The sequence below is a fragment of the Heterodontus francisci genome, unplaced genomic scaffold (genome assembly GCF_036365525.1).
Source record: "Heterodontus francisci isolate sHetFra1 unplaced genomic scaffold, sHetFra1.hap1 HAP1_SCAFFOLD_261, whole genome shotgun sequence".
In the NCBI taxonomy this organism is placed as follows: Eukaryota; Metazoa; Chordata; class Chondrichthyes; order Heterodontiformes; family Heterodontidae; genus Heterodontus; species Heterodontus francisci.
The window spans coordinates 829,426-856,062 of NW_027141501.1; the positions used below are offsets into that span (position 1 = coordinate 829,426).

Sequence of the window (26,637 nt, forward strand, 5' to 3'; positions counted from 1 at the left end):
CAGAGGGTGCCGTCTCACTCAGGGCGGTAGAGCCGGAGGGGGCTGACTCATTCTGGGCGGTAGAGGAGATGGAGTGGGCCGACTCATTCTGGGCGGTGGAGCCGAAGGGGGCCGACTCACTCTGGGCGGTGGAGGAGCCGGAGGGGGCCGACACACTCTGGGTGGTAGAGGTGCAGGAGGGTGCCGACTCACTCGGGCGGTAGGGCCGGAGGGGGCCGAATCACTCTGGGCGGTAGAGGACCCGGAGGGGGCCGACACACTCTGGGCGGTAGAGCCAGAGTGGACCGACTCACTCTGGTCGGTAGAGGAGCCAGAGGGGGCCGACTCCCTCTGGGCGGTAGAGCCGGAGTGGGCCGACTCACTCTTGGTGGTTGAGGAGCCGGAAGGGGGCCGACTCACTCTGGGCGGTAGAGCCGGAGGTGGCCGACTCACTCTGGGCAGTAGAGGAGCCGGAGGGGGCCGACTCACTCTGGGCGGTAGAGCCGGACTGGGCCGATTCACTCTGGGCGGTCGAGGAGCCGGAGGGGGCCGACTCACTCTGGGCGGTAGAGACGGAGGGGGCCGACTCACTCTGGGCGGTAGAGGTGCCGGAGTGGGCCGACTCACTCTGGGCGGTAGAGCCGGAGGGGGCCGTCTCACTCATGGGTGGTAGAGGAGCCGGATTATGCCGACTCACTCTGGGCATTAGAGCCGGAGGGGTCCGTCTGACTCTGGGCGGTAGAGGAGCCGGAGGGGGCCGACTCATTCTGGGCGGTAGAGCCAGAGCGGGACGTCTCACTCTGGGCGGTAGAGGAGCCGCAGGGGGCTAACTCAATCTGGGCGGTAGAGCCAGAGATGGCCGACTCACTCTGGGCGGTAGAGGAGCCGGAGGGGGCCGACTCATTCTGGGCGGTATAGGAGCCGGAGGGGTCCGAATCACTCCGGGCGGTAGAGGAGCCGAAGGGGTCTGACTCACGTTGGGCGGTAGAGTTGGAGGTGGCCGACTCACTCTGGGCGGTAGAGCCGGAGTGGACCGACTCACTCTGGGCGGTCGAGGAGCCGCAGGGGGCCAACTCAATCTGGGCGGTAGAGCCAGAGATGGCCGACTCACTCTGGGCTGTAGATGAGCCGGAGGGTGCCGACTCACTCTGGGCGGTATAGGAGCCGGAGGGGTCCGACTCACTCTGTGCGGTACAGCCGGAGGGGGCAGACTCATTCTGGGCGGTAGAGGAGCCGGAGGGGTCCGAATCACTCTGGCCGGTAGAGGAGCCGAAGGGGTCCGACTCACGTTGGGCGGTAGAGTCGGAGGTGGCCGACTCACTCTGGGCGGTAGAGCCGGAGTGGACCGACTCACTCTGGGCGGTCGAGGAACCGGAGGGGGCCGACTCACTCTGGGCGGTAGAGTGAGTCGGCCCCTTCCAGCTCCAATACCGCCCAGGGTGATTCGGCACCCTCTGGCTCCTCTACCGCCCAGAGTGAGTCGGCCCCCTCCTGCTCTACCGCCCAGAGTGAGTCGGAGTGGGCCGACACACTCTGGGCGGTAGAGGAGCCGGCGGGGGCCGACTCCCTCTGGGCGGTAGAGCCGGAGGGGGCCGACTCACTCTGGGCGGCAGAGGACCCCAAGGGGGATGACTCACTCTGGGCGGTAGAGCTGGAGGGGGCCGACTCACTCTGGGTGGTAGAGGAGCAGGAGGTGGCCGACTCAATCTTGGCGGTATAGCCGGAGGGGGCCGTTTCACTCTGGGCGGGAGAGGAGCCGGAGGGAGCCGACTCACTCTGGGCGGTAGACGTCCCGGAGGGGGATGACTCACTCTGTGCGATAGAGGTGCTGGAGGGTGCCGACTCACTCTGGGCAGTAGCGACGGAGGGGGCCGACTCAGTCTAGGCGTTAGAGCCGGAGGGAGCTGACTCACTCTGGGCGGGAGAGGAGACGGAGGGGGTCGACACACTCTGGGTGCTAGAGGTGCCGGAGGGTTCCGTCTCACGTTGGGTGGTAGAGGAGCCGGAGGGGGCCGACTCACTCTGGGCTGTAGAGCCGGAGGTGGCCGACTCACTCTGGGCGGTAATGCCGGAGGGGGCCGAGTCACTCTGGGCGGTAGAGCCGGAGGGGCCCGACTCACTCTGGGCGGCAGAGGAGCCGCAGGGGGCCGACTCACTCTGGGCGGTAGAGCCGGAGGGAGCCGACTCACTCTGGGCGGTAGAGGAGCCGGAGGGGGCCGACTCACTCTGGGTGGTAGAGACGGAGGGGGCCGACTCACTCTAGGCGGTAAAGCTGGTGGGTGCCGACTCACCCTGGGCGGGAGAGGAGCCGGAGGGGGCCGAGTCACAATGGGCGGTAGAGGTGCCGGAGGGGGCCGACTCACTCTGGGCGGTAGAGGAGCCGGAGGGGGCCAAATCACTCTGGGCGGTAGAGCTGGCGGGGGCCGACTCACTCTGGGCGGTAGAGGAGCCGCAGGGGCCGACTCACTCTGGGCGGTAGAGCCGGAGGGGGCCGACTCACTCTGGGCGGTAGAGGATCCGGAGGGGGCCGACTCACTCTGGGCGGTAGAGCTGGTGGGGGCCGACTCACTCTAGGCAGTAGAGCCGGAGGGGGCCGACTCACTCTGGGCGGCAGAGGTGCCGGAGGGGGCCGACACACTCTGGGCGGTTGAGACGGTGGGGGCCGACTCACTCTAGGTGGTAAAGCCGGAGGGGGGCCGACTCACTCTGGGGGGGAGAGGAGCCGGAGGGGGCCGACTCATTCTGGGCGGTTGAGCCAGATAGGGCCGTCTCACTCTGGGCGGTAGAGCCGGAAGGGGCCAAATCATTCTGGGCGGCAGAGGAGCCGGAGGGGGCCGACTCACGCTGGGCGGTAGAGTCAGAGGGGGCCGACTCACACTAGGCGGTAGAGCCGGAAGGGGCCGACTCACTCAGGGCTGGAGAGGAGCCGGAGGGGGCCGACTCTCACTGGGCGGTAGAGCCGGAGGGGGCCGAGTCACTCTGGGCGGTAGAGGCGCCGTAGGGTGCCGAATCACTCTGGGCGGTGGAGCCGGTGGGGGCCGACACATTCTGGGCGGTAGAGCCGGATGGGGCCGACTCACTCTGGGAGGTAGTGGAGCCGGAGGGGGCCGACTCACTCTGGGCGGTCGAGGAGCCGGAGGGGGCCGACTCACTATGGGCAGTAGAGGTGCCGGAGGGGGCCGACTCACTCTGGGCGGTAGAGGAGACGGAGGGGGCCAACTCACTCTGGGCGGTAGAGCCAGCGGGGTCCGACTCACTCTGGGCGGTAGAGGAGCAGCAGGGGGCCGACTCACTCTGTGCAGTAGAGCCGGAGGGGGCCGACTCACTCTGGGCGGTAGAGACGGAGGGGGCCGACACACTCTAGGCGGTAAAGCCGGAGGGGGCCGACTCACTCTTGGCGGTAGAGGAGCCGGAGGGGGCCGACTCACTCTGGGCGGTAGAGCCGGCGGGGGCCGACTCACTCTGGGCGGTAGAGGAGCCGCAGGGGGGCCGACTCACTCTGGGCGGGAGAGCCGGTGTGGGCCGACTCACTCTGGGCGGTAGAGTCGGTGTGGGCCGACTCACTCTAGGCAGTAGAGCCGGAGGGGGCCGACTCTCTCTGGGCGGCAGAGGTGCCGGAGGGGGCCGACTCACCCTGGGCGGTAGAGACGGAGGAGGCCGACTCACTCTAGGCGGTAAAGGCGGAGGGGGCCGACTCACTCTGGGCGGGAGAGGAGCCGGATTGCGCCGACTCACTCTGGGCGTTAGAGCCGGAGGGGGCCGACTCACTCTGGGCGGGAGAGGAGCCGCTGCGGGCCGACTCACTCTGGGCGGTAGATGTTCCGGAGGGTGCCGTCTCACTCTGGGCGGTAGAGCCGGAGGGGCCAAATCATTCTGGGCGGTACAGGAGCCGGAGGGGGCCGACTCACGCTGGACGGTAGAGCCAGAGGGGGCCGACTCACACTCGGCGGTAGAGCCGGAAGGGGCCAACTCACTAAAGGCTGGAGAGGAGCCGGAGTGGGCCGACTCACACTGGGCGGTAGAGCCGGAGGGGGCCGACTCATTCTGGGCGGTAGTGGAGCCAGAGGGGGCCGACTCACTCTGGGCTGTAGAGCTGGAGGGGGCCGTCTCACTCTGGGTGGTAGAGGAGCTGGAGGGGGCCGACTCACTCTGGGTGGTAGAGCCGGAGGGGGCCGACTCACTCTGGGAGGTAGTGGAGCCGGAGGGGGCCGACTCACTCTGGGCGGTAGATCCGGAGGGGGCCGACTCACTCGAGGCGGTAGAGCTGGAGGGGGCCAACTCACTCTGGGCGGTAGAGCCGGATGGGGACGACTCACTATGGGAGGTAGTGGAGCCGGAGGGGGCCGACTCATTCTGGGCGGTAGATCCGGAGGGGGCCGACTCGCTCTAGGCGGTAGAGCCGGAGGGGGCCGACTCACTCTGGGTGGTCGAGGAACCGGAGGGGGCCGACTCACTCTGGGCGGTTGAGTGAGTCGGCCCCCTCCGCCTCCACTACCGCCCAGGGTGTGTCGGCCCACTCTGGCTCCTCTGCCGCCCAGAGTGCGTCGGCCCACTCCTGCTCTACCGCCCAGAGTGAGTCGAAGGGGGCCGACTCACTCTGGGCGATAGAGCCGGATGGGGCCGACTCACTCTGGGCTGTAGAGGAGCCGGAGGGGGCTGACACATTCTGGGCGGTAGAGCCGGAGGGGGCCGACTCAATCTGGGCGGCAGAAGAGCCGGAGGGGGCCGACTCACTCTGGGCGGTAGAGGACCCGGAGGGGGCCGACTCACTCTGGGCGGTAGAGACGGACGGGGGCAACTCACTCTTGGCAGTAGAGGAGCCGGAGGGGGCCGGCTCACTCTCGGCGGTAGAGCCGGAGATGGCCGACTCACTCTGGGCGGGAGAGGAGCCGGAGGGGACCGACTCACTCCGGTCGGTAGAGGTGCTGGAGGGGGCCGAATCACTCTGGGCGGTAAAGGTGCAGGAGGGTGCCGACTCACTCTGGGCAGTAGAGCCGGAGGGGGCTGACTCACTCTCGGCGGTAGAGCTGGAGGGGGCCGACTCACTCTGGGCGGGAGAGGAGCCGCAGGGGGCTGAATCACTGTGGGCGGCAGAGCTAAAGGGGGCCGACTCTCTCTGGGCGGTAGAGGTGCCGGAGTGTGCCGTCTCACTCAGGGCGGTAGATCCAGAGGGGGCCGACTCATTCTGGGCGGTAGAGGAGCCGGAGTGGGCCGACTCATTCGGGCCAGTAGAGCCAGAGGTGGGCGACTCACTCTGGGCGGTAGAGGAGCCGGAGGGGGCCGACTCACACTGGGCGGTAGAGGTGCCAGAGGGTGGCGACTCACTCTGGGTGGTAGGGCCGGAGGGGGCCGACTCACTCTGGGCGCTAGAGGAGACGGAGGGGGCCGACTCACTCTGGGCGGTAGAGGTGCCGGTGGGTGCCGTCTCACTCAGGGCGGCAGATCCGGAGGGGGCCGAATCATTCTGGGCGGTGGAGGAGCCGGAATGGGCCGACTCACACTAGGCAGTAGAGCCGGAAGAGGCCAACTCACTAAGGGCTGGAGAGGAGCCGGAGGGGGCCGACTCACACTGGGCGGTAGAGCCGGAGGGGGCCGAGTCACTCTGGGCGGAAGAGGTGCCGGATGGTGCCGACTCACTCTGGGCGGTAGAGCTGGATGGGGCTGACTCATTCTGGGCGGTAGAGGAGCCGGAGGCGGCCGACTCACTCTGGGCTGTAGAGCCGGAGGGCGCCGTCTCACTCAGGGCGGTAGAGGAGCTGGAGGGTGCCGACTCACTCTGGGCGGTAGAGCCGGAGGGGGCCGACTCACTCTGGGAGGTAGTGGAGCCGGAGGGGGCCGACTCACTCTGGGCGGTAGATCCGGAGGGGGCCGACTGACTCTAGGCGGTAGAGCCGGAGGGGGCCGACTCACTCTGGGCGGTCGAGGAACCGGAGGGGGCCGACTCACTCTGGGTGGTCGAGTGAGTCGGCCCCCACTGCCTCAACTACCGCCTAGGGTGAGTCGGCCCCCTCTGGCTCCTCTGCCGCCCAGAGTGTGTCGGCCCCCTCCTGCTCTAACGCCCAGAGTGAGTCGGAGGGGGCCGACTCACTCTGGGCGATAGAGCCGGATGGGGCCGACTCACTCTGGGCGGTAGAAGAGCCGGAGGGGGCCGACTCATTCTGGGTGGTAGAGCCGGAGGGGGCCGACTCAATCTGGGCGGCAGAAGTGCCGGAGGGGGCCGACACACTCTGGGCGGTAGAGGACCCGGAGGGGGCCGACTCACTCTGGGCGGTAGAGCCGGAGGGGGGCAACTCACTCTGGGCAGTAGAGGAGCCGGAGGGGGCCGGCTCACTCTAGGCGGTAACGCCGGAGTTGGCCGACTCACTCTGGGCGGTAGAGCCGGAGGGGGCCGACACACTCTGGGCGGGAGAGGAGCCGCAGGGGGTTGAATCACTGTGGGCGGTAGAGCTAAAGGGGGCCTACTCTCTCTGGGCGGTAGAGGTGTCGGAGTGTGCCGTCTCACTCAGGGCGGTAGATCCAGATGGGGCCGACTCATTCTGGGCGTTAGAGGAGCCGGAGTGGGCCGACTCATTCTGGCCGGTAGAGCCGGAGGTGGGCGACTCACTCTGGGCGGTAGAGGAGCCGGAGGGGGCCGACTCACTCTGGGCGGTGGAGGTGCCGGAGGGTGCCAACTCACTCTGGGTGGTATGGCCGGAGGGGGCCGACTCACTCTGGGCGGCAGAGGAGATGGAGGGGGCCGAGTCACTCTGGGCCGTAGAAGTGCCGGATGGTGCCGATTCACTCTGGGCGGTAGAGCCGGAGGGGGCCGACTCATTCTGGGCGGTAGAGGAGCCGGAGGGGGCCGACTCACTCTGGGCTGTAGAGCCAGAGGGGGCCGTCTCACTCTGGGCGGTAGAGGAGCTGGAGGGGGCCGACTCACTCTGGGCGGGATAGCCGGAGGGCGCCGACTCACTCTGGGAGGTAGTGGAGCCGGAGGGGGCCGACTCACTCTGGGCGGTAGAGCCGGACTTGGCCGAATCACTCTGGGCGGTAGAGGAGCCAGAGGGGGCAGACTCACTCTGGGCGGTAGAGACGGAGGGGGCCGACTCACTCTGGGCGGTAGAGGAGCCGGATTGGGCCGACACACTCTGGGCGTTACAGCCGGTGGGTGCCGTCTCACTCTGGGCGGTAGAGGTGCTGGAGGGGGCCGACTCACGCTGGGCTGTAGAGCCGGAGGGGGCCGTCTCACTCTGGGTGATAGAGGAACCGGAGGCGGCCGACTCACTCTGGGCGGTAGAGGAGCCGGAGGGTGCCGACTCACTCTGTGCGGTACAGGAGCCGGAGGGGTCCGACTCACTCTGTGCGTTACAGCCGCAGGGGGCCGACTCACTCTGGGCGGTAGAGGAGCCGGAGGTGTCCGACTCACTCTGGGCGGTAGAGGAGCCGGAGGTGCCCGACTCACTCTGGGCGGTATAGCCGGAGGGGGCCGACTCACTCTGGGCGGTAGAGCCGGAGGGGGCCGACTCACTCTAGGCGGCAGAGGTGCCGGAGGGGGCCGACTCACTCTGGGCGGAAGAGCCGGAGGGGGCCGACTCACTCTGGGCGGAAGACGACCCCGAGGGGGCCAACTCACTCTGGGAGGTAGAGCCGGAGGGGGCCGACTCACTCTGGGCGGTTGAGGTTCCGGAGGGGGCTGACTCACTCTGTGCGATAGAGGTGCTGGAGGGTGCCGACTCTCTCTGGGCGGGAGAGGAGCCGCAGGGGGCCGTCTCACTCTGGGCGGTAGAGCCGGAGGGGGCCGACTCACTCTGGGCAGCAGAGGTGCCGGAGGGTGCGATCTCACTCTGGGCGGTAGAGCCGGAGGGGGCCGACTCATTCTGGGCGGTAGAGCAGCCGGAAGGGGACGACTCACTCTGGGCGGTAGAGCCGGAGGGGGTCAACTCACGCTGGGCGGTAGATGAGCCGGAGGGGGCCGGCTCACACTGGGCGGTAGAGCCGGAGGGGGCCGACTCACTCTGGGCGTTACAGCTGGAGGGGGCCGACTCACTCTGGGTGGCAGAGAAGCAGGAGGGGGCCGACTGACTCAGGGCGGTAGAGCCCGTGGGGGCCGACTCACTCTGGGCGGTAGAGGAACCGGAGGGGGCCGACTCACTCTACCACCCAGAGTGAGTCGGCCCCCTCCGGCTCCACTACCGCCCAGGGTGATTCGGCCCCCTCTGGCTCCTCTATCGCACAGAGTGAGTAGGCCACCTCCTGCTCTACCGCCCAGAGTGAGTCGGAGGGTGCCGACTCACTCTGGGCGGTAGAGCCGGTGCGGGCCGACTCACTCTGGTCGGTAGAGGAGCCGGAGCGGGCCGACTCACTCTGGGCGGTAGAGCCGGATGGGGCCGACTCACTCTGGGTGGCAGAGGTGCCGGAGGGTGCTGACACACTCTGGGCAGAAGAGCCGGAGGGGGCCGACTCACTCTGGGCGGCAGAGGACCCCGACGGGGCCGACACACTCTGGGCAGAAGAGACGGAGCGGGCCGACTCACTCTGGGCGGAAGAGGAGCAGGAGGGTGCCGACTCAATCTAGGCGGTATAGCCGGAGGGGGCCGACTCACTCTGGGCGGTAGAGGAGCCGGAGGGGGCCGACTCACTCTGGGCGGCAGAGCCGGAGGGGGCCGACTCACTCTGGGCGGTAGAGCCGGAGGGGGCCGTCTCACTCTAGGCGGTAGAGCCGGAGGGGGCCAACTCAGTCTGGGCGGGAGAGGAGCTGGAGGGGGCCGACTCACTCTGGGCGGTAGAGCCGGAGGGGGCTGACTCACTCTGGGCGGTAGAGGTGCCGGAGGGGGCCGACTCACTCTGGGCGGTAGAGCCGGAGGGGGCCAACTCACACTGGGCGGTAGAGGAGCCGGAGGGGGCCGACTCACTCTGGGCGGTAGAGCCGGAGGGGGCCGACTCACTCTTGGCGGTAAAGCCGGAGGGGGCCTACTCTCTCAGGGAGGTAGAGGTGCCGGATGGGGCAGACTCACTCTGGGAGGTAGAGGAGCCGGAGGGGGCAGACTCACTCTGGGCGGTACAGCTGGAGGGGGCCGACTCACTCTGGTGGTAGAGGAGCCGGAGGCGGCCGACTCACTCTGGGCGGTAGAGACGAAGGTGGCCGACTCACTCTGGGTGGTAGAGCCGGAGGGGGCCGACTCACTCTGGGCGGTAGAGGAACCGGAGGGGGCCGTCTCACTCTGTTCGGTAGAGTGAGTCGGCCCACTCCGGCTCCACTACTGCCCAGGGTGATTTGTCCCCCTCTGGCTCCGGAGGGGGCCGACTCACGCTGGGCGGTGGAGGAGCCAGAGGGTGCCGACTCACTCTGGGCAGTAGAGCCGGAGGGGGCCGACTGACTCTGGGCGGTTGAGGAGCCGGAGGGTGCCGACTCACTCAGGACGGTAGTGCCGGATGGGGCCGACTCACTCTGGGCGGAAGAGGAGCCGGAGTGTCCGACTCACTCTAGGCGATAGAGTCGGAGGGGGCTGACTCACTCTGGGCGGTAGAGGAGCCGGAGGGGGCCGACTCACACTGGGCAGTAGAGCCGGAGGGGGCCGACTCACTCTGCGCGGTAGAGGAGCCGGAGGGGGCTGACTCACTCTGGGCGGTAGAGCCGGATCGGGCCGACTCACTCTGGGTGGCAGAGGTGCCGGAGGGGGTCGCCTCACACTGGGCGGAAGAGCCGGAGGGGGCCGACTCAATCTGGGCGGTATAGCCGGAGGGGTCTGACTGACTCTGTGCGGTGGAGGTGCCAGAGGGGGCCGACTCACTCTGGGCGGCAGAGGTGCTGGAGGGTGCCGACTCACTCTGGGCGGTAGAGCCGGAGGGGGCCGATTCACTCTAGGTGATAGAGCCGGAGGGGGCCGACTTACTCTGGGCGGTAGAGCCGGAGGGGGCCGACTCATTCTGCGCGGTAGAGGAGCCGGAGGGGGCCGACTCACTCTGGGCTGTAGAGCCGGAGGGGGCCGACTCACTCTGGGCGGTAGAGCCGGAGGGGGCCGACTCATTCTGCGCGGTAGAGGAGCCGGAGGGGGCCGACTCACTCTGGGCTGGAGAGCCGGAGGGGGCCGACTCATGCTGGGCGGTGGAGGAGCCGGAGGGGGCCGACTCACTCTGGGCGGCAAAGCCGGAGGGGGCCGACTCACTCTGGGCGATAGAGGAGCCGGCGGGGGCCGACTCACTCTGGGCGGTAGATCCGGAGGGGGCCGACTCACTCTGGGTGGTGGAGGTGCCAGAGGGTGCCGACTCACTCTGGGCGGCAGAGCCGGAGGGGGCCGACTCACTCTGGGTGGTAGAGTAGCCGGAGTGTCCGACTCACTCTGGGCGGTAGAGTCGGAGGGGGCTGACTCACTCTGGGCGGTAGAGGAGCTGGAGGGGGCCGACTCACTCTGGGCGCTAGAGCCGGAGGGGGCCGACTCACTCTGCGTGGTAGAGGAGCCGCAGGGGACCGACTCACTCTGGGCGGTAGAGCCGGAGGAGGCCGACTCACTCTGGGCGGTAGAGGAGCCGGAGGCAGCCGACTCACTCTGGGCGGTAGAGCAGGTGGGGGCCGACTCACTCTGGGCGGTAGAGGAGCCGGTGGGGGCTGACTCACTCTATGCAGTAGAGCCGGAGGGGGCCAACTCACTCTGGGCGGCAGAGGTGCCGGAGGGGGCCGACTCACTCTGGGCGGTAGAGCCGGAGGGGGCCGACTCACTCTAGGCGGTAAAGACGGAGGGGGCCGACTCACTCTGGGTGGTAGAGGAGCCGGAGGGGGCCGACTCACTCTGGGCGGTTGAGCCGGATAGGGCCGACTCACTCTGGGCGGTTGATATTCCGGAGGGTGCCCTCTCACTCTGGGCGGTCGAGCCGGATGGGGCCGTCTCACTCTGGGTGGCAGAGGTGCCGGAGGGGGCCGATTCACTCTGGGCGGTTGAGCCGGATGGGGCCATCTCACTCTGGGTGGCAGAGGTGCCAGAGGGGGCCGATTCACACTGGGCGGAAGAGCCGGAGGGGGCCGACTCACTCTGGGCGGCAGAGGACCCCGACGGGGCCGACACACTCTGGGCGGTAGAGCCAGAGGGGGCCAGCACACTCTGGGCGGTAGAGGAGCCTGAGGGTGCCGACTCAATCTAGGCGGTATAGCCGGAGGGGGCCGACTCACTCTGGGCGGGAGAGGAGCCGGAGGGGGCCGACTCACTCTGGGCGGTAGAGGTGCCGGAGGGGGTCGACTCAAACTGGGCGGTAGAGGTGCTGGAGGGTGCCGACTCACTCTGGGCTGTAGAGGCGGAGGGGGCCGATTCACTCTAGGCGATAGAGCTGGAGGGGGCCGACTCACTCTGGGCGGGAGAGGAGCCGGAGGGGGCCGACTCACTCTAGGCGGCAGAGCCGGAGGGGGCCGACTAACTCTGGGCGGTAAAGCCGGATGGGGCCGATTCACTCTAGGCGATAGAGCCGGAGGGGGCCGACTCACTCTGGGCGGGAGAGGAGCAGGAGGGGTCCGACTCACTGTAGGCGGTAGAGCCGGAGGGGTCCGACTCACTCTGGGCGGTAGAGCTGGAGGGGGCCGACACATTCTGCGTGGTAGAGGAGCCAGAGGGGGCCGACACACTCTGGGCGGTAAAGCCGGAGGGGGCCGCCTCACTCTGGGCGATAGAGTAGCCGGCGGGGGCCGACTCACTCTGGGCGGAAGAGCCAGAGGAGGCCGACTCACGCTGGGCGGTGGAGGAGCCAGAGGGTGCCGACTCACTCTGGGCGGTAGAGCCGGAGGGGGCCGACTGACTCTGGGCGGTAGAGGAGCCGGAGGGTGCCGACTCACTCAGGACGGTAGTGCCGGAGGGAGCCGACTCACTCTGGGCGGAAGAGGAGCCGGAGTGTCCGACTCACTCTAGGCGGTAGAGTCGGAGGGGGCTGACTCACTCTTGGCGGTAGAGGAGCCGGAGGGGGCCGACTCACACTGGGCAGTAGAGCCGGAGGGGGCCGCCTCACTCTGCGCGGTAGAGGAGCCGGAAGGGGCCGACTCACTCTGGGCGGTAGAGCCGGATCGGGCCGACTCACTCTGGGTGGCAGAGGTGCCGGAGGGGGTGGACTCACACTGGGCGGAAGAGCCGGAGGGGGCCGACTCACTCTGGGCGGCAGATGACCCCGACGGGGCCGACTCACTCTGGGCGGTAGAGCCGGAGGGGGCCGACTCACTCTGGGCGGTATAGCCGGAGGGGGCCAACTGACTCTGTGCGGTGGAGGTGCCAGAGGGGGCCGACTCACTCTGGGCGGCAGAGGTGCTGGAGGGTGCCGACTCACTCTGGGCGGTAGAGCTGGAGGGGGCCGATTCACTCTAGGTGATAGAGCCGGAGGGGGCCGACTTACTCTGGGCGGCAGAGGACCCCGACGGGGCCGACACACTCTGGGCGGTAGAGCCGGAGGGGGCCAGCACACTCTGGGCGGTAGAGGAGCCTGAGGGTGCCGACTCAATCTAGGCGGTATAGCCGGAGGGGGCCGACTCACTCTGGGTGGAAGAGGAGCCGGAGGGGGCCGACTCACTCTGGGCGGTAGAGGTGCCGGAGGGGGCCGACTCAAACTGGGCGGTAGAGGTGCTGGAGGGTGCCGACTCACTCTGTGCTGTAGAGGCGGAGGGGGCCGATTCACTCTAGGCGATAGAGCTGGAGGGGGCCGACTCACTCTGGGCGGGAGAGGAGCCGGAGGGGGCCGACTCACTCTAGGCGGCAGAGCCGGAGGGGGCCGACTCACTCTGGGCGGTAAAGCCGGATGGGGCCGATTCACTCTAGGCGATAGAGCCGGAGGGGGCCGACTCACTCTGGGCGGGAGAGGAGCAGGAGGGGTCCGACTCACTGTAGGCGGTAGAGCCGGAGGGGTCCGACTCACTCTGGGCGGTAGAGCTGGAGGGGGCCGACACATTCTGCGTGGTAGAGGAGCCAGAGGGGGCCGACACACTCTGGGCTGTAGAGCCAAGGGGGGCCGACTCACGCTGGGCGGTAGAGGAGCCGGAGGGGGCCGACTCACTCTGGGCCGTAAAGCCGGAGGGGGCCGCCTCACTCTGGGCGGTAGAGGAGCCGGTGGGGGCTGACTCACTCTATGCAGTAGAGCCGGAGGGGGCCAACTCACTCTGGGCGGCAGAGGTGCCGGAGGGGGCCGACTCACTCTGGGCGGTAGAGCCGGAGGGGGCCGACTCACTCTAGGCGGTAAAGACGGAGGGGGCCGACTCACTCTGGGTGGTAGAGGAGCCGCAGGGGACCGACTCACTCTGGGCGGTAGAGCCGGAGGAGGCCGACTCACTCTGGGCGGTAGAGGAGCCGGAGGGAGCCGACTCACTCTGGGCGGTAGAGCAGGTGGGGGCCGACTCACTCTGGGCGGTAGAGGAGCCGGTGGGGGCTGACTCACTCTATGCAGTAGAGCCGGAGGGGGCCAACTCACTCTGGGCGGAAGAGCCGGAGGGGGCCGACTCACGCTGGGCGGTGGAGGAGCCAGAGGGTGCCGACTCACTCTGGGCGGTAGAGCCGGAGGGGGCCGACTGACTCTGGGCGGTAGAGGAGCCGGAGGGTGCCGACTCACTCAGGACGGTAGTGCCGGAGGGGGCCGACTCACTCTGGGCGGAAGAGGAGCCGGAGTGTCCGACTCACTCTAGGCGGTAGAGTCGGAGGGGGCTGACTCACTCTGGGCGGTAGAGGAGCCGGAGGGGGCCGACTCACACTGGGCAGTAGAGCCGGAGGGGGCCGCCTCACTCTGCGCGGTAGAGGAGCCGGAAGGGGCCGACTCACTCTGGGCGGTAGAGCCGGATCGGGCCGACTCACTCTGGGTGGCAGAGGTGCCGGAGGGGGTGGACTCACACTGGGCGGAAGAGCCGGAGGGGGCCGACTCACTCTGGGCGGCAGATGACCCCGACGGGGCCGACTCACTCTGGGCGGTAGAGACGGAGGGGGCCGACTCACTCTGGGCGGTATAGCCGGAGGGGGCCAACTGACTCTGTGCGGTGGAGGTGCCAGAGGGGGCCGACTCACTCTGGGCGGCAGAGGTGCTGGAGGGTGCCGACTCACTCTGGGCGGTAGAGCCGGAGGGGGCCGATTCACTCTAGGTGATAGAGCCGGAGGGGGCCGACTTACTCTGGGCGGTAGAGCCGGAGGGGGCCGACTCATTCTGCGCGGTAGAGGAGCCGGAGGGGGCCGACTCACTCTGGGCTGTAGAGCCGGAGGGGGCCGACTCACTCTGGGCGGTAGAGCCGGAGGGGGCCGACTCATTCTGCGCGGTAGAGGAGCCGGAGTGGGCCGACTCACTCTGGGCTGGAGAGCCGGACGGGGCCGACTCACGCTGGGCGGTAGAAGAGCCGGAGGGGGCCGACTCACTCTGGGCGGCAAAGCCAGAGGGGGCCGACTCACTCTGGGGGAGAGAGGAGCCGGGGGGGGCCGACTCACTCTGGGCGGTAGATCCGGAGGGGGCCGACTCACTCTGGGTGGTAGAGCCGGAGGGGGCCGACTCACGCTGGGCGGTAGAGGTGCCAGAGGGTGCAGACTCACTCTGGGCGGCAGAGCCGGAGGGGGCCGACTCACTCTGGGTGGTAGAGGAGCCGGAGTGTCCGACTCACTCTGGGCGGTTGAGTCGGAGGGGGCTGACTCACTCTGGGCGGTAAAGCCGGATGGGGCCGATTCACTCTAGGCGATAGAGCCGGAGGGGGCCGACTCACTCTGGGCGGGAGAGGAGCAGGAGGGGTCCGACTCACTGTAGTCGGTAGAGCCGGAGGGGTCCGACTCACTCTGGGCGGTAGAGCTGGAGGGGGCCGACACATTCTGCGTGGTAGAGGAGCCAGAGGGGGCCGACACACTCTGGGCTGTAGAGCCAAGGGGGGCCGACTCACGCTGGGCGGTAGAGGAGCCGGAGGGGGCCGACTCACTCTGGGCGGTAAAGCCGGAGGGGGCCGCCTCACTCTGGGCGATAGAGTAGCCGGCGGGGGCCGACTCACTCTGGGCGGTAGAGCCGGAGGGGGCCGACTCACGCTGGGCGGTGGAGGAGCCAGAGGGTGCCGACTCACTCTGGGCGGTAAAGCCGGATGGGGCCGATTCACTCTAGGCGATAGAGCCGGAGGGGGCCGACTCACTCTGGGCGGGAGATGAGCAGGAGGGGTCCGACTCACTGTAGTCGGTAGAGCCGGAGGGGTCCGACTCACTCTGGGCGGTAGAGCTGGAGGGGGCCGACACATTCTGCGTGGTAGAGGAGCCAGAGGGGGCCGACACACTCTGGGCTGTAGAGCCAAGGGGGGCCGACTCACGCTGGGCGGTAGAGGAGCCGGAGGGGGCCGACTCACTCTGGGCGGTAAAGCCGGAGGGGGCCGCCTCACTCTGGGCGATAGAGTAGCCGGCGGGGGCCGACTCACTCTGGGCGGTAGAGCCGGAGGGGGCCGACTCACGCTGGGCGGTGGAGGAGCCAGAGGGTGCCGACTCACTCTGGGCGGTAGAGCCGGAGGGGGCCGACTGACTCTGGGCGGTAGAGGAGCCGGAGGGTGCCGACTCACTCAGGACGGTAGTGCCGGAGGGGGCCGACTCACTCTGGGCGGAAGAGGAGCCGGAGTGTCCGACTCACTCTAGGCGGTAGAGTCGGAGGGGGCTGACTCACTCTGGGCGGTAGAGGAGCCGGAGGGGGCCGACTCACACTGGGCAGTAGAGCCGGAGGGGGCCGACTCACTCTGCGCGGTAGAGGAGCCGGAAGGGGCCGACTCACTCTGGGCGGTAGAGCCGGATCGGGTCGACTCACTCTGGGTGGCAGAGGTGCCGGAGGGGGTCGACTCACACTGGGCGGAAGAGCCGGAGGGGGCCGTCTCACTCTGGGCGGCAGAGGACCCCGACGGGGCCGACTCACTCTGGGCGGTAGAGCCGGAGGGGGCCGAATCACTCTGGGCGGTATAGCCGGAGGGGGCCAACTGACTCTGTGCCGTGGAGGTGCCGGAGGGGGCCGACTAACTCTGGGCGGCAGAGGTGATGGAGGGTGCCGACTCACTCTGGGCGGTAGAGCCGGAGGGGGCCGATTCACTCTAGGTGATAGAGCCGGAGGGGGGCGACTTACTCTGGGCGGTAGAGCCGGAGGGGGCCGACTCATTCTGCGCGGTAGAGGAGCCGGAGGGGGCCGACTCACTCTGGGCTGTAGAGCCGGAGGGGGCCGACTCACTCTGGGCGGTAGAGCCGGAGGGGGCCGACTCATTCTGCGCGGTAGAGGAGCCGGAGTGGGCCGACTCACTCTGGGCTGGAGAGCCGGAGGGGGCCGACTCACTCTGGGCGGTTGATATTCCGGAGGGTGCCCTCTCACTCTGGGCGGTCGAGCCGGAAGGGGCCGACTCACTCTGGGCTGTAGAGCCGGAGGGGGCCGACTCACTCTGGGCGGTAGAGCCGGAGGGGGCCGACTCATTCTGCGCGGTAGAGGAGCCGGAGGGGGCCGACTCACTCTGGGCTGGAGAGCCGGAGGGGGCCGACTCACGCTGGGCGGTACAGGAGCCGGAAGGGGCCGACTCACTCTGGGCGGCAAAGCCGGAGGGGGCCAACTCACTCTGGGGGATAGAGGAGCCGGCGGGGGCCGACTCACTCTGGGCGGTAGATCCGGAGGGGGCCGACTAACTCTGGGTGGTAGAGCCGGAGGGGGCCGACTCACGCTGGGCGGTAGAGGTGCCAGAGGGTGCCGACTCACTCTGGGCGGCAGAGCCGTAGGGGGCCGACTCACTCTGGGTGGTAGAGGAGCCGGAGTGTCCGACTCACTCTGGGCGGTACAGTCGGAGGGGGCTGACTCACTCTGGGCGGTAGAGGAGCTGGAGTGAGCCGACTCACTCTGGGCGCTAGAGCCGGAGGGGGGCGACTCACTCTGCGTGGTAGAGGAGCCGCAGGGGGCCGACTCACTCTGGGCAGTAGAGCCGGAGGGGGCCGACTCACTCTGGGCGGTAGAGGAGCCGGAGGGAGCCGACTCACTCTGGGCGGTAGAGCAGGTGGGGGCCGACTCACTCTGGGCGGTAGAGGAGCCGGTGGGGGCTGACACACTCTAGGCAGTAGAGCCGGAGGGGGCCAACTCACTCTGGGCGGCAGAGGTGCCGGAGGGGGCCGACTCACTCTGGGCGGTAGAGCCAGAGGGGGCCGACTCACTCTAGGCGGTAAAGCCGGAGGGGGCCGACTCACTCTGGGTGGGAGAGGAGCCGGAGGGGGCCGACTCACTCTGGGCGGTTGAGCCGGATAGGGCCGACTCACTCTGGGCGGTTGATATTCCGGAGGGTGCCCTCTCACTCTGGGCGGTCGACCCGGAAGGGGCCGAATCATTCTGGGCGGTAGAGGAGCCGGAGGGGGCCGACTCACTCTGGGCGGTAGAGATTGAGGGGGCTGACTCACACTACGCGGTAGAGCCGGAGGGGGCCGACTCACTCAGGGCTGGAGAGGAGCCGGAGGGGGCCGACTCACACTGGGCGCTAGAGCCGGAGGGGGCCGACTCACTCTGGGCGGTAGAGGTGCCGGAGGGCGCCAACTCACTCTGGGCGGTAGAGCCGGAGGGGGCCGACTCATTCTGGGCGGTAGAGCCGGAGGGGGCCGACTCATTCTGGGCGGTAGAGGAGCCGGAGGAGGCCGACTCACTCTGGGCTGTAGAGCCGGAGGGGGCCGACTAACTATGGGCGATAGAGGAGCCTGCGTGGACCGACTCACTCTGGGCGGTAGATCCGGAGGGGGCCGAATCACTCTGGGCAGTAGAGCCGGAGATGGCCGACTCACGCTGGGCGGTAGAGGTGCCAGAGGGTGCCGACTCACTCTGGGCGTTAGAGCCGGAGGGGGCTGACTCACTCTGGGCGGGAGAGGAGCCGGAGGGCGCCGACTCACTCAGGGCGGTAGAGCCGGAGGGTGCCGACTCACTCTGGGCGGCAGAGGAGCCGGAGGGGTCCGACTCACTCTGGGCGGTAGAGTCGGAGGGGGCTGACTCACTCTGGGTGGTAGAGGAACTGGAGGGGCCGACTCACTCTGGGCGGTAGTGCCGGAGGGGGCCGACTCACTCTGGGTGGTAGAGGAGCCGCAGGGGGCTGACTCACTCTGGGCGGTAGAGGAGCCGGAGGGGGCCGACTCACTCTAGGCAGTAGAGCCGGAGGGGGCCGACTCACTCTGGGCGGAAGAGGTGCCGGAGGGGGCCGACTCACTCTGGGCGGTAAAGCCGGAGGGGGCCGACTCACTCTGGGTGGGAGAGGAGCCGGAGGGGGCCGACTCACTCTGGGTTGTAGAGCTGGAGGGGGACGACTCACTCTGTGCGGTAGAGGAGCCGGAGGGGGCCGACTCACTCTGGGCGGTAGAGCCGGAGGGGGCCGACTCACTGTGGGCGGTATTGGAGCCGGAGGGGCCGACTTATTCTGGGCGGTAGAGGTGCCAGAGGGTGCCGTCTCACTCTGGGTGGTTGAGCCGGAGGGGGCGGACTCATTCTGGGCGGTAGAGGATCCGGAGGGTGCCGACTCACTCTGGGCGGTAGAACCGGAGGGGGCCATCTCACGCTGGGCGGTACAGGAGCCGGAGGGGGCCGACACACTCTGGGCGGGGAGCCGGAGGGGGCCGACTAACTATGGGCGATAGAGGAGCCTGCGTGGACCGACTCACTCTGGGCGGTAGATCAGGAAGGGGCCGAATCATTCTGGGCGATAGAGGAGCCGGCGGGGGCCGACTCACTCTGGGCGGTAGATCCGGAGGGGGCCGACTCACTGTGGGTGGTAGAGCCGGAGGGGGCCGACTCACGCTGGGCGGTAGAGGTGCCAGAGGGTGCCGACTAACTCTGGGCGGCAGAGCCGGAGGGGGCCGACTGACTCTGGGCGGTAGAGGAGCCGGCGTGTGCCGACTCACCCAGGACGGTAGTGCCGGAGTGGGCCGACTCACTCTGGGCGGTAGAGGAGCCGGAGTGTCCGACTCACTCTGGGCGGTAGAGTCGGAGGGGGCTGACTCACTCTGGGCGGTAGAGGAGCTGGAGGGGGCCGACTCACTCTGGGCGCTAGAGCCGGAGGGGGCCGACTCACTCTGCGTGGTAGAGGAGCCGCAGGGGGCCGACTCACTCTGGGCGGTAGAGCCGGAGGGGGCCGACTCACTCTGGGCGGTAGAGGAGCCGGAGGGAGCCGACTCACTCTGGGTGGTAGAGCCGGTGGGGGCCGACACACTCTGGGCGGTAGAGGAGCCGGTGGGGGCTGACTCATTCTAGGCAGTAGAGCCGGAGGGGGCCAACTCACTCTGGGCGGCAGAGGTGCCGGAGGGGGCCGACTCACTCTGGGCGGTAGAGCCGGAGGGGGCCGACTCACTCTAGGCGGTAAAGCCGGAGGGGGCCGACTCTCTCTGGGTGGGAGAGGAGCCGGAGGGGGCCGACTCACTCTGGGCGGTTGAGCCGGATAGGGCCGACTCACACTGGGCGGTAGATATTCTGGAGGGTGACCTCACACTCACGGCGGTCGAGCCGGAAGGGGCCGAATCATTCTGGGCGGTAGAGGAGCCGGAGGGGGCCGACTCACACTGGGCGGTAGAGACGGAGGGGGCCGACTCGCACTGGGCGTTAGAGCCGGAGGGGGCCGACTCACTCAGGGCTGGAGAGGAGCCGGAGGGTGCCGACTCACTCTGTGCGGTAGAGCCGGAGGGGGCCGACTCATTCTGGGCGGTAGAGCCGGAGGGGGCCGACTCATTCTGGGCGGTAGAGGAGCCGGAGGAGGCCGATTCACTCTGGGCTGTAGAGCCGGAGGGGGCCGACTAACTATGGGCGATAGAGGAGCCTGCGTGGACCGACTCACTCTGGGCGGTAGATCCGGAGGGGGCCGAATCACTATGGGCGGTAGAACCGGAGATGGCCGACTCACGCTGGGCGGTAGAGGTGCCAGAGGGTGCCGACTCACTCTGGGCGTTAGAGCCGGAGGGGGCCGACTCACTCTGGGCGGGAGAGGAGCCGGAGGGCGCCGACTCACTCAGGGCGGTAGAGCCGGAGTGGGCCGACTCACTCTGGGCGGCAGAGGAGCCGGAGGGGTCCGACTCACTCTGGGCGGTAGAGACGGAGGGGGCCGACTCGCACTGGGTGGTAGAGCCGGAGGGGGCCGACTCACTCTGGGCGGTAGAGGAGCCGGAGGGAACCGACTCACTCTGGGCGGTAGAGCCGGTGGGGGCCGACTCACTCTGGGCGGTAGAGGAGCCGGTGGGGGCCGACTCACTCGAGGCGGGAAAGCCGGAGAGGGCCGTCTCACTCTGGGTGGGAGAGGAGCCGGAGGGGGACGACTCACTCTGGGCGGTTGAGCCGGATAGGGCCGACTCACTCTGGGCGGTAGATATTCCGGAGGGTGCCCTCTCACTCACGGCGGTCGAGCCGGAAGGGGCCGAATCATTCTGGGCGGTGGAGGAGCCGGAGGGGGCGACTCACTCTGGGCGGTAGAGACGGAGGGGGCCGACTCGCACTGGGCGGTAGAGCCGGAGGGGGCCGACTCACTCAGGACTGGAGAGGAGCCGGAGGGTGCCGACTCACTCTGGGCGGTAGAGCCGGAGGGGGCCGACTCATTCTGGGCGGTAGAGCCGGAGGGGGCCGACTCACTCTGGGCGGAAGAGGTGCCGGAGTGTCCGACTCACTCTGGGCGGTAGAGGAGCCGGAGGGGGCCGACTCACACTGGGCAGTAGAGCCGGAGGGGGCCGACTCACTCTGCGCGGTAGAGGAGCCGGAAGGGGCCGACTCACTCTAGGCGGTAGAGCCGGATCGGGCCGACTCACTCTGGGTGGCAGAGGTGCCGGAGGGGGTCGACTCACACTGGGCGCAAGAGCCGGAAGGGGGCCGACTCACTCTGGGCGGCAGAGGACCCCGACGGGGCCGACTCACTCTGGGCGGTAGAGCCAGAGGGGGCCGACTCACTCTGGGCAGTATAGCCGGAAGGGGCCAACTGACTCTGTGCGGTGGAGGTGCCGGAGGGGGCCGACTCACTCTGGGCGGTAGAGCCGGAGGGGGCCGATTCACTCTAGGTGATAGAGCCGGAGGGGGCCGACTTACTCTGGGCGGTAGAGCCGGAGGGGGCCGACTCATTCTGCGCGGTAGAGGAGCCGGAGGGGGCCGACTCACTCTGGGCTGTAGACCCGGAGTGGGCCGACTCACTCTGGGCGGTAGAGGCGGAGGGGGCCGACTCATTCTGCGCGGTAGAGGAGCCGGAGGGGGCCGACTCACTCTGGGCTGGAGAGCCGGAGGGGGCCGACTCACGCTGGGCGGTAGAGGAGCCGGAGGTGGCCGACTCACTCTGGGCGGCAAAGCCGGAGGGGGCCGACTCACTCTGGGGGATAGAGGAGCCGATGGGGGCTGACTCACTCTGGGCAGTAGAGCCGGAGGGGGCCAACTCACTCTGGGCGGTAGAGGAGCCGATGGGGGCTGACTCACTCTAGGCAGTAGAGCCGGAGGGGGCCAACTCACTCTGGGCGGCAGAGGTGCCGGAGGGGGCCGACTCACTCTGGGCGGTAGAGCCGGAGGGGGCCGACTCACTCCAGGCGGTAAAGCCGGAGGGGGCCGACTCACTCTGGGTGGGAGAGGAGCCGGAGGGGGCCGACTCACTCTGGGCGGTTGAGCCGGATAGGGCCGACTCACTCTGGGCGGTTGATATTCCGGACGGAGCCCTCTCACTCTGGGCGGTCGAGCCGGAAGGGGCCCACTCACTCTGGGCCGTAGAGCCGGAGGGGGCCGACTCACTCTGGGCGGTAGAGCCGGAGGGGGCCGACTCATTCTGCGCGGTAGAGAAGCCGGAGGGGGCCGACTCACTCTGGGCTGGAGAGCCGGAGGGGGCCGACTCACGCTGGGCGGTAGAGGAGCCGGAGGGGGCCGACTCACTCTGGGCGGCAAAGCCGGAGGGGGCCGACTCACTCTGGGGGATAGAGGAGCCGGCGGGGGCCGACTCACTCTGGGCGGTAGATCCGGAGGGGGCCGACTCACTCTGGGTGGTAGAGCCGGAGGGGGCCGACTCACGCTGGGCGGTAGAGGTGCCAGAGGGTGCCGACTCACTCTGGGCGGCAGAGCCGGAGGGGGCCGACTCACTCTGGGTGGTAGAGGAGCCGGAGTGTCCGACTCACTCTGGGCGGTAGAGTCGGAGGGGGCTGACTCACTCTGGGCGGTAGAGGAGCTGGAGTGAGCCGACTCACTCTGAGCGCTAGAGCCGGAGGGGGCCGACTCACTCTGCGTGGTAGAGGAGCCTCAGGGGGCCGACTCACTCTGGGCGGTAGAGCCGGAGGGGGCCGACTCACTCTGGGCGGTAGAGGAGCCGGAGGGAGCCGACTCATCTGGGCGGTAGAGCAGGTGGGGGCCGACTCACTCTGGGCGGTAGAGGAGCCGGTGGGGGCTCACTCACTCTAGGCAGTAGAGCCGGAGGGGGCCAACTCACTCTGGGCGGCAGAGGTGCCGGAGGGGGCTGACTCACTCTGGGCGGTAGAGCCGGAGGGGGCCGACTCACTCTAGGCGGTAAAGCCGGAGGGGGCCGACTCACTCTGGGTGGGAGAGGAGCCGGAGGGGGCCGACTCACTCTGGGCGGTTGAGCCGGATAGGGCCGACTCACATCTGGGCGGTTGATATTCCGGAGGGTGCCCTCTCACTCTGGGCGGTCGAGCCGGAAGGGGCCGAATCATTCTGGGCGGTAGAGGAGCCGGAGGGGGCCGACTCAATCTGGGCGGTAGAGACGGAGGGGGCCGACTCACACTACGCGGTAGAGCCGGAGGGGGCCGACTCACTCAGGGCTGGAGAGGAGCCGGAGGGGGCCGACTCACACTGGGCGGTAGAGCCGGAGGGGGCTGACTCACTCTGGGCGGTAGAGGTGCCGGAGGGTGCCAACTCACTCTGGGCGGTAGAGCCATAGGGGGCCGACTCATTCTGGGCGGTAGAGCCGGAGGGGGCCGACTCATTCTGGGCGGTAGAGGAGCCGGAGGAGGCTGACTCACTCTGGGCTGTAGAGCCGGAGGGGGCCGACTAACTATGGGCGATAGAGGAGCCTGCGTGGACCGACTCACTCTGGGCGGTAGATCCGGAGGGGGCCGAATCACTCTGGGCTGTAGAGCCGGAGATGGCCGACTCACGCTGGGCGGTAGAGGTGCCAGAGTGTGCCGACTCACTCTGGGCGTTAGAGCCGGTGGGGGCCGACTCACTCTGGGCGGGAGAGGAGCCGGAGGGCACCGACTCACTCAGAGCGGTAGAGCCGGAGGGGGCCGACTCACTCTGGGCGGCAGAGGAGCCGGAGGGGTCCGACTCACTCTGGGCGCTAGAGTCGGAGGGGGCTGACTCACTCTGGGTGGTAGAGGAACCGGAGGGGCCGACTCACTCTGGGCGGTAGTGCCGGAGGGGGCCGACTCACTCTGGGTGGTCGAGGAGCCGCAGGGGGCTGACTCACTCTGGGCGGTAGAGGAGCCGGAGGGTGCCGACTCACTCTAGGCAGTAGAGCCGGAGGGGGCCGACTCACTCTGGGCGGAAGAGGTGCCGGAGGGGGCCGACTCACTCTGGGCGGTAAAGCCGGATGGGGCCGACTCACTCTGGGCGGGAGAGGAGCCGGAGGGGGCCGACTCACTCTGGGTTGTAGAGCCGGAGGGGGACGACTCACTCTGTGCGGTAGAGGAGCCGGAGGGGGCCGACTCACTCTGGGCGGTAGAGCCGGACGGGGCCGACTCACTCTGGGCGGTATTGGAGCCGGAGGGGCCGACTTATTCTGTGCGGTAGAGGTGCCAGAGGGTGCCGTCTCACTCTGGGTGGTTGAGCCGGAGGGGGCGGACTCATTCTGGGCGGTAGAGGATCCGGAGGGTGCCGACTCACTCTGGGCGGTAGAACCGGAGGGGGCCATCTCACGCTGGGCGGTACAGGAGCCGGAGGGGGCCGACACACTCTGGGCGGTAGAGCCGGAGGGGGCCGACTAACTATGGGCGATAGAGGAGCCTGCGTGGACCGACTCACTCGGGGCGGTAGATCAGGAAGGGGCCGAATCATTCTGGGCGATAGAGGAGCCGGCGGGGGCCGACTCACTTTGGGCGGTAGATCCGGAGGGGGCCGACTCACTGTGGGTGGTAGAGCCGGAGGGGGCCGACTCACGCTGGGCGGTAGAGCCGGATGGGGCCGACTGACTCTGGGCGGTCGAGGAGCCGGCGTGTGCCGACTCACCCAGGTCGGTAGTGCCGGAGTGGGCCGACTCACTCTGGGCGGTAGAGGAGCCGGAGTGTCCGACTCACTCTGGGCGGTAGAGTCGGAGGGGGCTGACTCACTCTGGGCGGTAGAGGAGCTGGAGGGGGCCGACTCACTCTGGGCACTAGAGCCGGAGGGGGCCGACTCACTCTGCGTGGTAGAGGAGCTGCAGGGGGCCGACTCACTCTGGGCGGTAGAGCCGGAGGGGGCCGACTCACTCTGGGCGGTAGAGGAGCCGGAGGGAGCCGACTCACTCTGGGTGGTAGAGCCGGTGGGGGCCGACTCACTCGGGGCGGTAGAGGAGCCGGTGGGGGCTGACTCACTCTAGGCAGTAGAGCCGGAGGGGGCCAACTCACTCTGGGCGGCAGAGGTGCCGGAGGGGGCCGACTCACTCTGGGCGGTAGAGCTGGAGGGGGCCGACTCACTCTAGGCGGTAAAGCCGGAGGGGGCCGACTCACTCTGGGTGGGAGAGGAGCCGGAGGTGGCCGACTCACTCTGGGCGGTTGAGCCGGATAGGGCCGACTCACTCTGGGCGGTAGATATTCTGGAGGGTGCCCTCTCACTCACGGCGGTTGAGCCGGAAGGGGCCGAATCATTCTGGGCGGTGGAGGAGCCGGAGGGGGCCGACTCACTCTGGCCGGTAGAGACGGAGGGGGCCGACCCGCACTGGGCGGTAGAGCCGGAGGGGGCCGACTCACTCAGGACTGGAGAGGAGCCGGAGGGTGCCGACTCACTCTGGGCGGTAGAACCGGAGGGGGCTGACTCATTCTGGGCGGTAGAGCCGGAGGGGGCCGACTCATTCTGGGCGGTAGAGGAGCCAGAGCAGGCCGACTCACTCTGGGCTGTAGAGCCGGAGGGGGCCGACTAACTATGGGCGATAGAGGAGCCTGCGTGGACCGACTCATTCTGGGCGGTAGATCCGGAGGGGGCCGAATCACTCTGGGCGGTAGAGCCGGAGATGGCCGACTCACGCTGGGCGGTAGAGGTGCCAGAGGGTGCCGACTCACTCTGGGCGTTAGAGCCGGAGGGGGCCGACGCACTCTGGGCGGGAGAGGAGCCAGAGGGCGCCGACTCACTCAGGGCGGTAGATCCGGAGGGGGCCGACTCACTCTGGGCGGCAGAGGAGCCGGAGGGGTCCGACTCACTCTGGGCGGTAGAGTCGGAGGGGGCTGACTCACTCTGGGTGGTAGAGCAACCGGAGGGGCCAACTCACTCTGTGCGGTAGTGCCGGAGGGGGCCGACTCACTCTGGGCGGTAGAGGAGCCGCAGGGGGCTGACTCACTCTGGGCGGTAGAGCCGGTGGGGCCCGACTCACTCTGGGCGGTTGAGGAGCCGGAGGGTGCCGACTCACTCTAGGCAGTGGAGCCGGAGTGGCCGACTCACTCTGGGCGGAAGAGGTGCCGGTGGGGGCCGACTCACTCTGGGCGGTAAAGCCGGAGGGGGCCGACTCACTCAGGGCGGGAGAGGAGCCTGAGGGGGCAGACTCACTCTGGGCTGTAGAGCCGGAGGGGGACGACTCACTCTGTGCGGTAGAGGAGCCGGAGGGGGCCGACTCACTCTGGGCGGTAGAGCCGGAGTGGGCCGACTCATTCTGGGCGGTATTGGAGCCGGAGGGGGCCGACTCATTCTGGGCGGTAGAGGTGCCAGAGGGTGCCGTCTCACTCTGGGTGGTTGAGCCGGAGGGGGCAGACTCATTCTGGGCGGTAGAGGATCCGGAGGGTGCCGACTCACTCTGGGCAGTAGAACCGGAGGGGGCCATCTCACGCTGGGCGGTACAGGAGCCGGAGGGGGCTGACACACTCTGGGCGTTAGAGCCGGAGGGGGCCGACTAACTATGGGCGATAGAGGAGGCTGCGTGGACCGACTCACTCTGGGCGGTAGTTCCGGAGGGGGCCGAATAACTCTGGGTGGTAGAGACGGAGGGGGCCGACTCACGCTGGGCGGTAGAGGTGCCAGAGGGTGCCGACTCACTCTGGGCGTTAGAGCCGGAGGGGGCCGACTCACTCTGGGCGGGACAGGAGCCGGAGCGGGCTGACTCACTCTGGGCGGTAGAGGAGCCGGAGGGGGCCGACTCACTCTGGGCGGTAGAGCAGGAGGGGGCCGACTCACTCTGTGCGGTAGAGGAGCCGGAGGGGGCCGACTCACTCTGGGCGGTAGAGCCGGTGGGGGCTGACTCACTCTGGGCGGTAGAGGAGCCGGAGGGGGCCGACTCACTCGAGGCAGTAGAGCCGGAGGGGGCCGACTCACTCTGGGTGGAAGAGGTGCCGGAGGGGGCCGACTCACTCTGGGCGGTAGGGCCGGAGGGGGCCGACTCACTCTAGGTGGTAAAGCCGGAGGGGGCCGACTCACTCTGGGTGGGAGAGGAGCCGGAGGGGGCCGACTGACACTGGGCGGTAGAGCCGGAGGGGGCTGACTCACTCTGGGCGATAGAGGTGCCGTAGGGTGCCGACTGACTCTGGGCGGTAGAGCCGGTGGGGGCCGACTCACTCTGGGTGGTAGAGGAGCCGGAGGGGGCCGACTCACTCTGGG

General features: G+C 68.7%; 2 protein-coding genes across 2 annotated transcripts; both read right to left on the reverse strand.

The window, feature by feature from the left end:
- Positions 1-662: 662 nt before the first annotated feature.
- Positions 663-4,022, reverse strand: LOC137363895 (sericin-2-like). The gene is made up of 2 exons (XM_068027405.1): positions 3,888-4,022; positions 663-1,301 (listed from the first exon to the last, which is right to left on the reverse strand). The coding sequence occupies exons 1-2, from the start codon at positions 4,020-4,022 to the stop codon at positions 663-665; spliced, it is 774 nt and encodes a 257-aa protein (XP_067883506.1).
- A 407-nt stretch (positions 4,023-4,429) lies between these two features.
- Positions 4,430-25,867, reverse strand: LOC137363896 (proline-rich protein 36-like). The gene is given in 12 exon segments (XM_068027406.1): positions 4,430-5,269; positions 10,745-11,741; positions 12,325-12,394; positions 12,772-13,012; positions 14,690-15,441; positions 22,026-22,227; positions 22,582-22,911; positions 23,424-23,567; positions 24,196-24,528; positions 24,676-24,972; positions 25,087-25,287; positions 25,391-25,867. Coding segments are annotated over 12 exon segments (4,884 nt in total).
- Between the last annotated feature and the right edge of the window lie 770 nt (positions 25,868-26,637).

Excerpts from the sequence above, each read along its gene's own strand:
- LOC137363895 (XM_068027405.1), bottom strand. The coding sequence starts at position 4,022 with ATGAGTCGGCCCCCTCCGGCTCTACCGCCCAGTGTGAGTCGGCCCACT. Across the intron at positions 1,302-3,887 it reads CTCTGGCTCTACCGTCCAGC|AGTGAGTCGGCCACCTCCGA; the intron begins GTGAGTCGGCCC and ends TCTACCGCCCAG.